Source organism: Monodelphis domestica, chromosome 2 (assembly GCF_027887165.1).
Source record: "Monodelphis domestica isolate mMonDom1 chromosome 2, mMonDom1.pri, whole genome shotgun sequence".
Classification (NCBI taxonomy): domain Eukaryota; kingdom Metazoa; phylum Chordata; class Mammalia; order Didelphimorphia; family Didelphidae; genus Monodelphis; species Monodelphis domestica.
The window spans coordinates 39,413,456-39,430,556 of record NC_077228.1 but is presented as its reverse complement, the minus strand read 5'-3'; the positions used below and the strand labels follow the sequence as shown (position 1 = coordinate 39,430,556).

The 17,101-nt window shown below is 38.4% G+C and overlaps 1 protein-coding gene across 1 annotated transcript in view; it reads right to left on the bottom strand.

Annotated features, from left to right (window-relative positions):
* GTF2B (general transcription factor IIB) overlaps positions 1–10,622 on the bottom strand; it is a 48,045-nt gene extending 37,423 nt beyond the window's left edge. The window contains exons 1-2 of the mRNA XM_001364296.4: positions 10,337–10,622; positions 5,631–5,737 (exon numbers count right to left, since the gene is read on the bottom strand). Coding sequence (XP_001364333.1) covers positions 5,631–5,737; positions 10,337–10,353 — 124 coding nt within the window. The 5' untranslated portion in view covers positions 10,354–10,622. The remainder of the gene's footprint in view (positions 1–5,630; positions 5,738–10,336) is intronic.
* Between the last annotated feature and the right edge of the window lie 6,479 nt (positions 10,623–17,101).

Here is a 17,101-nt window from a genome sequence, read left to right as displayed (position 1 = left end):
TTAATATTTCTCAGACTCTACCTTAGAACATTTGGTTAAGACCATTCCCCATTTTAAACAATGAAGGTACTACATCAGGAATGTGAGAACTCTAACATTACTCCACCCATACTTAAGCATACTTTAGGGGAAGATAAAGTTGTAAACTCTTTACTGAACAATGAAAAGTACTTAACCCATACTTAAAGTAAAGCTAAAAAACCTTAAGCTGGGTCTATTTTTAGATCTAATACAAAAAGGTGCTAAGTACCTATGAAGGTCAGGCAACTTGCAAACTTGCAAGGGACAAACTTAAAAGAGGTGTGAAGTTTTAGTCTACTCAGGTGTGAATTACTCAAAAGTTTAGTCTACTCAGGTGTGAATTAAGAATGGGCAGTCCTGTGAAAATGTCTACTGTGATTGGTAGATGGGAAAACTTAGGGGAGGTGACATAAGAGAGAATTCTCTTTAAAAGGAGGCCAGAAGGTCTCTGAAGGGAGAGAATGCAGCCTTGGAAGCTGAAGTGGAGCTTCCTGAGCTAAACTGGAGGGTGTCTCTGAACACTAGAGTTTTGCTTGGAAGGATCTTGTGGTGAGTGATTAAAGACTGACTGGTCTCTCTTAAGGTTTAAGGCCTAGGCTGGCCTAGTTTTTTTCCTACTATTCCCTCTTACTGTTTCTCTCCCTTTCCTTAATTCCTTTATTTGTATTAATTAAAATCTCCATAAAACCCAGCTGACTTGGGTATTTCATATTTGGGAATTTTTCCCATGGCAACCACTTTATTTTTTAATATAAAATCAAGACACTAAAATTTATCTTTACCAGTGTGGCCAAAACCTTACAGTTAAGCCATTTACACACTTTCGCGGTCACAGTTTAAGTCAAACCACTCTTTTGACTGTCATAAATACAAGATACACTTGTCATATGTAAGCTAGGTAGATCTCTCTGTCAAGTCCTACAGGGTTGGGGCTGTTTGCCTTTCTAACACTCTCTAGACACATACACGGCAAAGCATGTGTACATGTGTAATACATATTATATATATATATACATACATATATATACACATACACACACACACACACACACACAGAAGGAATCTCAGAGAGAACTGGCTGGAGGGGGAAGGAGAAGGAAGGGATGAGAAATATCTTCTGCAGATGAGACTTGAGTCTTGAAGCTTGGTGGGGGAGGGGAGTAGGAAGAGAATTCCAGAAATGGGGAACAGACAGTGAAAGTGCCCTGAGAGAGGTGAGGGAGCATCTTGGGCAAGGAGGCCACTGTAGCTGCAGTGGAATTTCTGTGGAGACTTCACAGTTTCACTAGATTGAAAAGGTAGGAAGGGAACAGGTTATGAGAGTCTTTAAGAAACAAACAGGATTTTTATATTTGACCTTAAGAGGTATAAAGGAGTCACTGGATTTTACTGAGCACAGAGAGAGACCTGAGGACAACCAGAGGGCTATTAATTGCAAAAATCTAGGGGAAACAATGGGGCCAGCACTAAGGGGATGGCTGTGTAAAGTTGTAAAGATAAAAAAAACAAAAAAAAAACAAATTTAACAACAGATGAGCTATATGAGGGCAAGTAGGAATGAGCAGAGGATGGCAGTGCACCTGCTGACTTGAAGCTGATGAGATAACCCAGTGAGACAGGATAGAATGAACAGAGAAGGGAGTCCAGGACAGAATCTCAAGGGATACTCAGGGAGAGGAAAAATCAAAAGGATAATGAATCACTGAAAAGGAATGTGCCAGAACAAAATAACCTGAAAAGACAAGTATCACAAAAACCAGAGAGAGTGAACATCAAGGAGAAGTGAGTGCCTCACAGTGGCAAAAATTACAGAGATCTCAAGATGGATGAAGATGAAGAAAAGAAGTCAGACTGCAGGGAGTTTAGAATTGCTGGAAAACATGATTCTGGATTATTCTCCAAAATCAATGGATCACAGAACTATTCTGAGAGACTTAAAAAAAAGAATGCTATGCATCTCCAGAAAAGAACTGTTGGAATAAGAATGCAGGTGGAAGCATATGATTTATCACTTATTTGGGTTTATGTTTTGGGGTTTGGGTTTTAGAAGATTATTCATTCACTTACAAAAATGAATAATATGTAAACATGTTTTATGTGATAATACATGTATAACCCAGATTGAATTGCTTGCCAGCTCCAGGAAGGGGGAAGGAAGAAAGAAGGAAGAGACAATATAGACCATGTAATTTCAGAAAACTTATGTGGAAATGTATTAAAAATATTGAAAAATAAAATTTGCCTGCAGAATAGGAAAAAAATGGTTGGATCTGGATCAGTTCAGTTCTACCAAGAGTGTATAAGTGTTCCCATTTTCCCACACTCTCACCAATATTTGTCATTTTGTCCTTTTATCTTGTTGACCAATCCAAAAGGTGTGAGGTGGTGAAGAAACTGATGAGATGCATCTCATGGATGGTGTATGACTGTACTGGCTAATGCACTCTAAGGAATGACAAGCAGGTTAATTTTTTAAAAAACATTAAAAGGGAGGGCAGCATGGTGGTTCAGTGAATAGAGCCAGGTCCAGAAATGGGAAGTCCTGGGTTCAAGTCTGGCCTCGGATAAGTCACTTAACCCCACTGCCTAGTCTCTTCTACGTTGGAACCAATACTTAGTAGTATTGATTATAAGATGGAAGGTAAGGGTTTAAAAAATAAAAAATAAATTTAAAAACACAGAAAGACCTGCATGAATTATGAAGAATGAAATGAGCAAAACCATGAGATTATATACAACAGAAATATTGTTTGAAGAATGACTTGTGTATATCTACCTCCAAAAAAAGAAATGATAAATAGAAATAAACAAGATATAATTTTGTATCTATCTACCTACTACCTACCTATCGATATCTTTTTGTCAAATAATGCCTTCTCTAGTGCAGGGAGGGAACATTGGGAAATACCTAGAAATTTCGAGGTAACAAATAAATCAATTAAGAAAGAGATAGATTCAGTATTTAAAAAAAGAATTGCAGGAGAGGAGAGGAAAGGAAGAATAAATGAGTATTGAGAGTGTAGACGGCTTTCTCAAAAGCCGAGATGAGAAGGGGAAAAGAAAAGAATATGGGATAATTGCAAAGATGGTTGAATCAAATGATCATTTAAAAAAACCCTTTTAACCTGAATAAAGGTTAGAAATGAAAATTAAATGAAAATAGCAAACCTATCTCTCCCTTCAAGTTGATATAGAACACACTAGAAAAACTAGGGCTACAACTGTAGAATTTGAAAGAAGCACTCTCTGCTCATCTGGCTCATGGCACAAATTCTATCTATACCAGTGAGGTCTTGGGCCACGATAAAAAGTAGCTAATGTGGTGGTGGCCAAAAATTGGAAAATGAGGGGATGCCCTTCAATTGGGGAATGGCTGAACAAATTGTGGTATATGTTGGTGATGGAATACTATTGTGCTCAAAGGAATTATAAAGTGGAGGAATTCCATGGAGACTGGAACAACCTCTAGGAAGTGATGCAGAGTGAGAGGAGCAGAACCAGGAGAACATTGTACACAGAGACTGACACATTGTGGTACAAGAGAACGTAATGGACTTCTCCAGTAATGGCTTTACAATGTCCCTGAACAATCTGCAGCAATCTCCGAGAGAAAAAAAAAAACAACTATCCTCAAGCAGAGGACAAACTGAGGGAGTAAAAACACCGAGGAAAAGCAACTGCTTGACTACAGAGGTTGAGGGGACATAATCGAGGAGAGACGCTAAATAAGCACCATAATGCAAATACCAACAACAAGGAAATGGGTTCAGAGCAAGGACACGTGATACCCAGACAAATGGCGGTCGGCTAGGTAAGGGGTGGCAAAGAAAATGATCTGTTTCCAATGAATAATGTATGAAAATGACCAAATAAAATGTTTTAAAAAGATTTTTAAATAAAATATTAAAAAAAAAAGTAATGTGGGAAAAAATTTAAAAGCAAATATCTCTGATAAAGGCCTTATTTCTTAAATACACAGAGAATTGAGTTAATTTTATAAAACAAAAGTCATTCCCCAATTGATAATGGTTAAAGGATACAAACAGGTAGTTTTCATATGAAGAAATAAAAAATGTCTTTAGACCTATGAAAAAAAGGTTCCAAATCACTACTAATTAGATAAATGTAAATTAAAATAACTTTGAAGTATCACCTCATCTATAAAATTGGCTAATGTGGCCAAAAAGGAAAATGACAAATGATGGAGGGAATGTGGAGTCACTATTATACTGTTGGTGGAACTATGAACTGATACAATCATTATGAAGGGCAATTTTGAACCATGCACAATGGGCCATCTCTGTATACCCTCGACTCAGCATAGCCCTGTACACCAAAGATCAAAGAAAGAGAAGGACCTTTTTGTATGAAATTATTTATAATAGCTCTTTTAGTAGTGGCAAAGAATTGGAAGCTCAAGGATGTCCATCAACTGGGGAACAGAATACTATTGTATCATTAAGAAATAACAAGTAGGGAGGCAGCTAGGTGGCTAAGTGGGTTGAGGGCCAGGCCCAGAGACAGGAGGTCCTAGGTTCAAATCTGGCCTCAGACACTTCCTACCTGTGTAACCCTGGGCAAGTCACTTGACCCCCATTGCCTAGTCCTTACCACTCTTCTGCCTTGGAGTCAATACACAGTATTGATTCTAAAATGGAAGGTAAGGGTTTAAAAAAAAAAAAAGACAAGCAGAACAAATTCAGAAAACCTTGGAAAGACTTGTATGGACTGATGTAGAGTGAAGTGAACAGAATCAGGAGAACACTGTATATAGTAACAGCAATATTTTAATGGTGACCAACTATGAAAGGCTTAACTATTATTAGCAATATAATGTAAGGATCCAAGCCAACTAACTAATGATGAAAAATGCTATCTATCACCATAAAAGGAATTGATGGCATCTGAATGCAGATCTAAGAATATAGTTTTTTACTTTATTTCCTTCATGAGTATTCTCTTGCATGTGATGTCTTCTTTTACATGACAAATATGAAAAAAAAAATTTTTTTTTAAGTCGCTAATGTCAAAACCATCAGGTTAGCAATGAGGCACAATTAAGAGCATCCATTATGTCAGAAATTCCACCACTCCACCTCTATCCTATGCCACAAGACCCCTCAATGGGATGGGAATGGAGTCAATACATTTCACGTTCCTAACTTCTGCTTTTTTCATTATTTGAATCAGAATCCTCGAAAATTCTGTAGACCTTGAGATCTATTAGAAAGTTTCCTCACTTCTCAAATTCAGTGTGAATTCCAGGGCCAAGCCAATCATACTGTTCTCTGTAGGGCAGATGATGGCCCAAGATAGTACATTTGCACTATCCTCCTTAAAGTAGTCTTGTTAGACAAAAAAAAAAATGCTGACAGGAAGAAAATGTTGCTTCTTTATCTCATTTATCTTAGTGGTGCTAAACTCACACAGCAAGGGATCCTGCTGGTTGCACTGATTTGGAAAACTTTTTTTTTTTAGTGTTTTGTTAAACACTTCCCAATTAGATTTTAATCTGGTCTGTGTCCCACTGTGACATTCTGCTGTACCCCTTAAAAAGAAGTCTTTTAAAGCACTCTTTAGACTTAATGAGAACCCCAGTAAACACTTACCAACAACCAGCCCACATTCAGGACAGATCATGTCTCCAGCTCTGTAGTCCTCCACCAAAATAGCATCTGGGTGGTTTGGACATGTAACTCTTGGAAGGACATCCAGTCTAAATGAAAAAGAAAAAAGTTTTATATTTATCTTCTACCAATCAATTGTATTTGTTTGGCAAGAAAGGATAAAGCATTTAAACGGGAGGCATTTAAATACTCTACCACTATCATACATACAGCTTACTTTGTTGCTTGAAAGAAACCTTCTAACTTATTACTAACTGAAACTATGCCCCATTACTTTTTAAAAATTCTTTATTTTCTGAAATCCTTACTTCTCTCTCAGAATCAATACTGTGAATAGGTTCTAAGGCAGAAGAGTGGTAAGAGCTAGGCAATGGGGGATTAAATGACTTGCCAAGACTAGGAAGTGTGCAAAGCCACATTTGAACCCAGGACTTCACATCTCTAGGCCTGGCTCTCAATCCATTGAGGCATCTATTTCTTTTCCTCCTTTCCTCCCAACTCCCATTTCTTTATATTCTCTTATACTCACAAGTGTATTTTCTACTAGAGTCATTTTGGTCTGCTGACACTGAAGATTTAAAAAGCAATCCCAGATTCTTTTTTTTATATATGTGTATGTACATATCACATCAAAAGGGAGAAGATTCTTTTGTTTTTAAATGTAGAGGACTGCCTACACCAGAAGTCTCAAAGGCCCAGTCTGCCTATCCAACCAGATTAAAATGTAATTGAGAAATATAAAAATACAGTAAAACATAGGCAACATTACATATATACAGTCAGCAAAGATCCAATTTGACAAGCCCTGGTGTAGACCAGTGGTTTCCCAAGAAAGGACTGGCTATAGCAGTCAAAACAGAAGCTGAGGTGCATATAATCAATTAAGAGCAGGGCAGTGTAGTGTCATATCCCCATCCTTTCTGAAAGCACACTATCCTTTCCACCCCCATCACAGCATGCTTGGCCCTTCCCACCCTAGGTCACCATGGGCAATCACTCTGCCTCACTCCAATTCATTCTCCACACCCCTGTCAAAGTGATTTTCCTGAAAGGCAGGTCTGATCATGTCAATACTGTGGGGGCTCCCTCAATTCCTAGCACCTAAAAGTAATAGACACAGTGCTGGGCCTGGTGTTGTCTATTAAAAGGGGATAACAGCACATACCTCACAAAATTGTACAAATTGAATGAATCCTGGTGAAGCACCTCAGCACAGGGCCCAGGACATAGTAAGTAGGTCCTCAATAAATGCTTCCTCCCTCCCTTTATTGACTTGTTAACAGCAAGATTAAATGTAAGCCCTTCACAAACCTGTACCAACTCTTCTTTCCAGCCTTATTACAAATTGCTCCCCTCCCTACCTACACAGTTCAGCCAGACCCATCTTTTTGTTGCTTCTCACACCCACATAAAGACCAACTAAATCTATGATCATGAACAAACAGGAAGTTATAGTGAGACACCATCCATTAATCAGAATACACAAATAAAGAATAATTATAAATTCTGTTGAGTTGAAATCAGACCTTAATTGTTTTTGCACTTACCTAGTAAATAACTACAGAAAAATATGACTCCTGATGAAAAGTTATTAAATTCAGTTAGAACATACACAGAAATTTACATTGCTCTCATTAAAAATACTAATACTTTTTAGCAAGAGAAAAGTAGTTTTGTAGTTTTAAATTAAAATATAAAATATCATTTCAATATAATTTTCATTTTATGTATGATTTATAATGCACAAAGTATACTAATACAGTAGTATATATAATTTATGAATAAATTTAAAAAATTTGGAGATCATTGGTCTAGAATATAAATACTGCTTTACTTAAACAGGATTTCCTAAAAAGTGTGTTGATGATTAATCATTACTACAAAAAGGAATTGTATATTGTTATAATATTTTTTATTAAAGTTATATTTAAGTAATTGAAATGAATTAATTCAGGGACTGATTATTTAGTACATGAATTTTCCAGGTAATTTGGTTTCTGCCAACTGGCTATATTTTCCTTGACAAAAAATAAGGGAAGCTCATTTCTGTCAATTTTAGTACTTATTACTTATTTTAGTAATGTTGCTTATTCATAATCAAATGTTTGTGTACCTATTAAAGTTGAGCCTGTTAGCCTTAGGATTCACTAATTAAGGATAGAATGTGAATCATTTAAATAAAAGTTTAAATATTCATGAAGTTTTAAAAGCTGCCTTTCTCTACTCACTTAAGATCAAAATAATACCATCTTGGTTACCACTTCTATTCCATTTATAAATATTCTTTAGGACAGAAAGAAATTATGTTTTCTCAACAGCCAGTATCCCATTGAATAAAAACCTCATTAATCCAATTCTTAGGATTAATGCTAAATGTTTTGGTTACTTGAAGCTTGTTACTGGAAGTAACTTAAGACTTTCATAGGTTACAGCTTCGAATATCCTGATTAGTAGAAGGCTGCTTTCAGGATTTACTTTTTCAAAGTATGCATCTACCAAACTCAGGTTAATGCTTAACAGAGAGGCAGTTAAGAGTTTCAAAATTTCATAAAATTTCAATGGAAGGAGCATTAGAAATCATCTTCACTAACAGATGAGGAAACTGAGGTGAGGTGAGGCTTAGAAAACTTGACTAAGGTCTCCTGATTCTCAGTTCACTGCCCCCATGTGAAAACATCAAAAAAGATAATTCAGAGTAGTTCTGAATAACTTAAATTTCCCTTAAGTTTTAAGTTTTTATTAATTTATGTTTATAACATATATTTATAAAAAGTATATAAGGTCATTACATTTTCTACTTCTTTTCTGCTTCTAAATCTTTTCTTATACCTCCAATAAAAAATTAAAATCTCTCTGGCCATAAATACCTAAAATTAATATTTAAGAGTAAAAAAGTAACAATTGCCACCATCAAACAATAATGGGGTGGGAAGAAAACTAAAGGAACAAGAAAATTTGACATAAAGGGATGGCACCTCTAAAGCCAGAGTTAATTCCAATCCTTGTTTTGGGTTCCAAACTATGTTCAATCCCATGAAGGCAAGGCCTGTGTCTCCTCTAAACTTTTCCCCCGTCCTTAGCACAGGCTTCTGAAACACATAGGAGGTGAAATATATGCTGATCCTTAATGTGACAACATGGCTTTTATAAAAAATAAACAGCTCAAAGAATAAAGAGATTCTGGTTTTCCAATCTTTTCCAATTCCTCCACATTTTTGTTGGTAGAAGAAGGTACTAATTCAGGCTAAGACAAATAATGTAAAAAAATAAAGTCTTTAATCCACAGCCCTGAATAGTGATTTGACACTATAGTACATTCTTTGATTTGAAGTGTAAACCCTAGTGTAATTCTAACATAAAGTGTATTATTTTTCTTTTCTTTCTTAAAACCCTTATCTTTATCTTAGAATAAATACTGTGTATAGGTTCCAAGGCAGAAGAGTGGTAAGGGCTAGGCAATGGGGGTTTAAGTGACTTGCCCAGGGTCACACAGCTAGGAAGTAATCTGAGGTCAAGTTTGAACCTAGGATCTCCCATCTCCAGGCCTCCACTGAGCCCATTCCAATTTATTTTCAACAAAATTCTTCTCTAAATACTACCTAAGATTATACGTTTATAACATATAATTATTATATAACATATTTCTATATTTACAACATATAATTATTATGACATGTAATATGTGTCTATATTTGAAATACATGATTATATAACACATTTATACATATTTTTTGCCTGTTACAAATTATCTATGGTGAAAGGATTTTTCTTTTTAATTAAGTGCTGAGTGGCCGTCTGAAATACTAAAACTCTCAATTGCGGAAGGCACTAAATTTAAGCAGTCTGGACTGTCAAATGCTCTCCACACCCTCACCTGACAACCACACCCATTTTGATGATGAAAAGTTGTGGTCACCGCAGTAGAGACTGGAAGTAAACACGGGTGTCAAAGGCCCCCAAAAGGCAGCGAAAGCTCCAGCAGTCAAACCAACGTAGTCCAGTCCTTGAGGACTGAGCCGGGCTGGCTTTCAGGAAGGATCTTAAGGGGCAGGTTCACTATTAAAGACCGCGCTGGGGACGCTATTAAATGCCCACAAGGTGGGAGGTGCTGGCTGGCCGGACCCGACAACAGCCCGGGGGAGACGGACAGCAGGGATCCCAGCAGGGATCCCAGCAGGAAGCAGCCCAGGCGTCAGGTGTCCCCGACTCTTCCCGCGGGCAAGTAGATGGCCGAGAGTCAAGTTTCAACTTCGGTTAAAGAGCGATCACCCGGGGAGGGGGCTTCGTAGGTCTGTCAAAATATTAACCTGACGTGGGAGAGCAAGGACTCCGCCCCCCACCTCCCGCGACTTTCCCAAATTGCCACGAGAGATTTTAGCACCTACGTTCCCCTCCCCAACCTTTTGCCGCTGGGCTCGGCAGCTCCTGGAGAGGAGACCAAAGGTGAAGTCGCATTAGACCCCAGGGCAGACCTCGGAACCAAGCAAAGCCGAAGGCGAGAGAAAGGGGAATAGTTGGAGGAAAGTCCCGGGGCGGCCTCGGAGAATCCCGGGCGTTCGGCCCCGCCTCCCTCGGCCTCGCTTCCCTCGTAAGGCCGCCTCGGCGCCCCCTTCTCTCCGCCCCACGAAGCTGTCCTCTCCTTCCCCCCAAGGAATCGCTCCCGGCCAGTCTCGACCGAACTAACTCACCGGCTGGTGGACGCCATCTTGACGGCGGCCGCAGCAGCGAGCCTCCGAGGGAAACGGAGAACAGCGTAACGAAACCGTGAGAATCTCCAAATCAACTTCGGTAAGCCGTCGGTGTCGTCGCTTTTATAGACTGACAACGCGCAGGCGTAGTAGGATGCACGGAATACGGGGCGGGAGAGGAGCCAAGAAGATCCACCGCATACGTGCTTCGCCTTTTCCTTCCGCCTGCGCGCCTCCTATGTAATTAACTACGCCTCCCCGGGGAGTCTGTGAGAACCCAACGCTTGCAGTGAATGAAAGCAGGAAGTGACAGGCTGGAAAAGCTTTTGCTCTGGTTCCTCAAACCTGTACTTAGAAATCAGATGCCGTGAATGCAGCCTTTTTGGTCTCAAAAATGATCCAGGCCCTCAAAGAGCGTTTGCCATATATTACTCTCGGTATTTACCAATAATGAAAACTTAAATTGATAAATGTTTGTTAATTAATTAATAAAATAATAATTCCATTAAATGTTGGGTTAAAAAAGCTCCCCAAATTTACTCTTGTCCCACGGCAACTTGCCTTCACACCCAGATGGATTGACCCTTTGTTCCAGGCTGAGCAGTAAGCCGTCTAACACCCATTGGGCCCCCTGTATTAAAGTGGTGGAAGTAAGTCAAGTCTTAAGTACTACCCCCCCCCCAGCCTTAGTTTCTCTAATTGTATTTAGGCTGCTCCCAGGTACCCTAGCCTCGGGCTACAACCCCTCCCCAAGCCCTCTGTAACTGGGCAGTTGTTCCTCTTTGGTTATATTCCCTAAGGTAGAAAAAGGATCTCAAGTTATTTAGTTTCGATGACAATTCCCATTCTTGGTGTTTTTCATGGAGATATTGTTCCCAGAGTCTGAGAGCTCTGTGGGATGGCCATAAGAGTGATGTCTCTCTTGCTCTGATTAAAGACATATTCTTTTGTAACTGCTTTGCTGGTTCTGTGTTTGTTTGTTTGTTTTTTCAAATTGACATGTTAGCAAATAACATTTATTTTGTATGTATTTTATAAACACACGCACCTATATAGAATTAGAGCCCTAGACCTTGAGTCAGGATGTTCTGAGTTCAAGTCCAGCCTGGGATACTTACTAGCAGGTTGACTCAGGGTAAATCACTTAATCCCTATTTATTTTCCTCATCTGTAAAATGAGAACACACCGGAGAAGGAAATAACAAATCACTCCAGTATCTTTGCCCCCCCAAAAAACCATAGACAAAAGCCCATACAACTGAATAACAGCAAACAAAATATTATAATACATATGTAATTATATATAAGTTAATTTTACATATAATATATAATATCATCAATAAACATTTACTAAGCACCTACTATGTGCTAGGTATCATGCTAAATACTTAGTACACAAAAAAGGAAATAAGACAAGTCCTGTCCTCAAGGAGCTTACAATGAAATAATGAAGAAACAATAAGCCCACAATTACCTAAAAAGAAAACTATGTACAGTATACATAAAACAACAATTAACAGAGGGAAGACACTAGAGTTAAAAAGGACTTCCTGAAAAAGCATGATTTTTATGAAAAAATTACTTTCACAAAATCCCCCACAAAATTAGGGAAACAAGTGGCAATTTAACATAATTTTGCAAATCTCTTTACTATCTGGCTTAATAGAAGACAGCTGGATCCTCAAATCTGCTTCTGTGAGCACTTTGGAGAGGCCAGAAGGTGAAAGTTTGTGCCTGAGTGCAAAGAACAGTCTGTTCATAAAAATGTTTACTATATTCAATTTGGAAGAATATGTTGTTCTGGTTGAAGAAAATGTAGTCACACATCAGTAAGCTGGAAAAGAGAGAAGTATTTAAAAGAGCAAAGAACGCCTTCCTATTATTATGAAATCCTCTCTGGCTTCTCGAGGATATGCAGGGGTCCCCAGATTTCACTTGGAGCACTACTGCCATAGGGTAACCCAACAACTAGTTAATACACTACTTGAAGACTTGCAAAGAACTTTACAGAAATTATTTTATTTGTTACTCAAAAAAACTGGGGGAGGCAAATACTATCATTATCCTCACTTTACAGATGAGGAAACTCAGAGAGCTTAAGTGATTTGGCTATGGTCTTACGGTGGGGGAACATCTTTGAGGTGGTATTAAAACTTGGCTTTTTCTGACCCAAAGAACCTTACTTCATTTGCTGTACCACTGAGCTCTATCTTAGAACTGGAAGGATCTCAGAAACCATCAAATCAAGACTTCACATTTTACAGATGAAGAAACTCAGGGGAGATGGAGTGACTTGCCAAGAGTATATCCAGGAGGTAAATAGCAGACCTGAGATTCAGATCCATGGCCACTGACTCCAAATACAACAGTTTATATCCAGAAAGGCAACATGGAACTATATTTCAATCCAACTTTTATTAAGGGCCTGCTCTGTGTGTACAGATGAAAGAAAAATAGGTTCTGCCTTCACAGAACTTATTGCCTATCACATAATTTTGCTCATTGGTTATTTAATAATAAGGTTTATTGAATTTATTAACATCCTTGCTTTCCCTGAATATCAGTTGTCTTGGGTTAGAGGAAAGCATGAATGAAACAGTGGGAATAACCTTGGATGAAAAATCAAAAGACTTAGATGCTAATCTGCCTTTTCCAAGAAAAAAAAGATAATCTTTAATTCCACAATTTGCTTCTTCAAATCAAATGTATTGTTTTTCTCTTAATAGAAAAAGACAAGCACTGGGGGATCTTTTAGGATTCTCTGTCTTTTCTAGTCAACTGTACAACTGTAAGACACTGTAAAACTACCACACTGCCAAGGGTGTGCTTTATACAACAAGACAAAATAATGAAATTCCTCTGGAGGAACAAAAGATCTAGATCCGAGATCTCAAGGGAAATAATGAAAAAAGTAGGAAAACAGAGAGAATAGCACTTTGTATCCTAAATTACTTACATGACAAATCAATAATCATTAAAACTATTTTGGTACTGGCCAAAAATTAGAAAAGATCAGTTGAACAGCTTCTATAAAGAATTATTGGAAACACTTGTACCTGATTAGTCAGTGTTCAAAAAACCCAAGAACGTGAATCTATCTCTTCATTTCTCACTAGGCTAGACTCTGGACTTCTCCACCATGTCCCCAAAAACCTCTCCATCCTAGAAGATTCCTAACCTTCCCTCTGCACTACCTTCCTACTCCTGCCTTTTCATTCCCCCTCCGCCACCCCATTAGATCATCAGCTTCATAATGGTAGGGTCTGCCTTTCTTTTCCATTTTCTTTGTATTTCCAGGAGTGGGTACAGTGCTTAGCACTCAGGCAAATGATCATTTACATTAAATATATGTGACATATCTATGGAGTGAATAAATAGAAATATATGTAAAATAGTTAAGTATAAAGTAGTTTGGGGAAAAGGCACTAGAAGCTGGGGGGGAATCAGATGAAGATGATGCTTGAAGAAGAAGAGGAATGGGCAAGGATAGAATACATTCGAAGTAGGGGGGACAATTTGTCAGACTCAGATGATATGTAAGTTAATTGCCTAAAAATATTTTTTTTTATTCTTTGTTATAAAGGATAACTTTGGGATGGGGTGGGGGAAATATGTTCAGAAATAGTGTTGATGTAAAAACAGAAAATATGAAAAAAATTAAATAAACTGAAGTGATGTATTCTGCTGTAAATCATAATTTGTGAGAGCCTGCCTGACCCCTTATTAAGCTTCTATCAATTATATTCTTGATAGACGTGTAGATTATCATCATAAAGATTTTGTAGCCATGAGAAATGAACTACAATTGATCAACAGTATTGATGGCTTCTTGGTTTCCATTTTTTGACAAGATACAAGATTTTTTTCAAGAGTTAATATTGATCTCTTAGCATCCTCAAATTATATCATCTACAAAGCAAATCTCTGTTATAGATTCTTGATCTAGTCTAGTTTTTTTTAAAACCTTCCATCTAAGAATTAATACTGTGTAGTGGTTCCAAGGCAAAAGAGTGGTAATAGGGATTTTAAGTGATTTGCTACAGCTAAGAAATGCCTGAGGTCACATTTGAACCCAGGACTTTCTGCCTTTGGTCCTGACTCTCTATGCAGTGAGCCAAGTAGGTGTTTCCCAGCCTAGCTGTTTTTTTTTCTTTCTTCTGTCTTTGGTTTCTTTAGTGCCATTTCTATTTTGTTTTGTGACCTATGAGGCAATGATGTTAGAATCTGAATATGGTAGCTCCATGGTCAATGATGGAGAAAGTGTTATAGAAATCCTTATGGATCTTTCTTAATTTTCTTCTGTTCATTGTTCTTCCAGTTTTGTCCTTAAAGTCTTTAAGATGATCTGATTTGTTGGGTCTCCTCCTTTTCAACCCACTGCTTCTCAGGATTCTACAATCTCACACCAAGCTACTATGTAGGAATTTGCAAAAAGATTGTTCCAAGTTGGTGACTAAAAATTTGTGAATTGCAATGTGTCTTAAAGATATAAGTTTTTATTTTTGTCCATGGAAATCAAACATCTTCTGACTTAGGTGCTTCCTAGGTCTTTTGGTCATCCTCTTTTGGTGATCAATTTCCATTGGTTCCATTTCCTTAGTAATGGAGACATCATGAGTTCCTGTCTGTCTTTAATCCTTCCCCCATTTTTGGCATCAATAATTTGCTGAAAGAAGTCAGGCTGGCTTTATCTCAGTTATGTCTGTCTTATTTTTACTTTTCTTTTAATTTTATATTCATTTGAATCTTTATTCTTCAGAACATGATGTTGTTGTTACATGAGGAAAACTGTTTCATAAATGACTCCCACATTAGTAGCCAATTATTTCCTTTCTATTAAAATATAGTCACTGTCATTGTTGGAGATATCATTTGGAATTTGCTATGTTCAGTCATTCTTGGCTCTTCTTAAACTTTGTATCCATGATTTTGAGATATGACAATTTTGTATACTCTAGAGGTTTTTGGATTTTCTCATTTCTTATTCCCAGGCATTGTTTTTTTTTCTCACTTTCTGAATAGTTGTGTGGGTATGTGTATGTAATATATATTATATACGCATATGTTATATAGACACATATAAACACAAAATTCAGGAATAAGAAATATATGCTATATATGCATAGAGGAGACATATAAAGAGATATCTGTGTATATTTCTATATAAATACACATATAATTTTGTTGTCTTCTATGTCAGCCTTTGCTGATATAGTCACTAAGTATTAATGCATATATTGACTTAATATAGAGGGTTTTTTCCAAGGTCTTCATTGAATTCCCCCGCCATCCCCCCCCATTCTCTTCATAGATATTTATAGATAATTATGCTGACTCAGGCACCCATTGTTCCTGGCCCTCCTTGGCGATTCGTGTTGGGGACAGATCATTCAGTCTATTATAACCTTGGCATTACTTACAATATGTCCTGTAGGCGCTACCCATTAGCTTTCACCAACTGGCAATTGGGAGAAACTGAGTCCTCATTTTGCTTAGCTCCAAATTCCTCTATTCTTTTGGTTTCACTTCTAGGAAGAATATGGGACGGGAGTAGATTTAAATTGAAAAGGACCTTCCTTAAGAGACCTCTAGCCTCTTTTGAGATGAAGACAAAGTAATTCAGTGTCATAATCAGCAGGATTTTATCAAACCTTTATTCCAGGCCAGACACATAATGCCTTTCTAGTGCCTCTTATGGGTTGTCTTCTCCGTGAGAAGGTAAGCTCCCTGAGGGCAGGGGCAGTGGTTTATGTTGGATGAGCTGCACATAGTAAGCCCTTACTACATGCTTTTTGACTGACCAAAACAGGGTCCTCCTGCCCTCAGGGAGTTCACATTCTAGTGCAAGAGATCACAGGTAAATAACAGCACACACACACACACACACACACACACACACACACACACACGAGATGCATCTAATAGAAGAGATGGAACAGGAAGAAAAGCTTTCCTGAAAAAAGGGGGATTTGAGCGGAGACTTTAAAAAACAATTTAAGTTCATTTCAATGAAAAACTCAAGTTGACACTCATTTAGTCCCCAGACAGCTGGGAGCCAGGAGTGTGGGCCGGGGATCTCCTATTTAAAGAGCCAACCATTCTGTGAATTTTTAGATGGCCAAAAACCCTGTGATTCTTAGCATCCTCTGGCCCCTTTCTCACTGCCTTGACAATGCCACCAGGGTAAAGCCTCGGGGCCCAGAATGGGAGTTTTCAAAGATTCTGACAGCATCCTCCCAGGATGTGTCTCTTGTCCCTTCCCACTTGGCCATTTGCATCCTTCTTCCTTCTGTCTCCTTTCCTTTCATGGTGGCAGGCGCGTTATGGTCTGCCAGGGTACATTTCTTCTCCTCTGAAGCTGTGCTGTGGACGTAAGCATAATCCTCGAACCCCTGTCTCTCTGCCCCCACGCCAGCTGCCTCTAATCCTCAAGGGTGTTGTTCATCCTTTGTGCTCCAAGAGGACCAGTGGCATCAATGGGGTGATGGCTTGTAGGAGTGATATTGATTGAAGTGAGACAGAGTTGCACAAAGCAGCCTCCCTCTCTCTTCTAGCAACCAGTGGCAGAGTCCAGTGACAAGGCACAAGTCGGGACAACTGCTGATGGCCAGATGCAGCAGTTTTGTCTGATCATAGTGCCTGCTTCAGTCATCCTCATGGCCTTCGGAATCAGTTGTTCTCATCTGCCCAGGGAAGGCTTCTGGTGCTTTGGGTAGATGCCTCCTTCCCTCACTGATGAGCTTGATATGTCAGTTTATCCCAGGT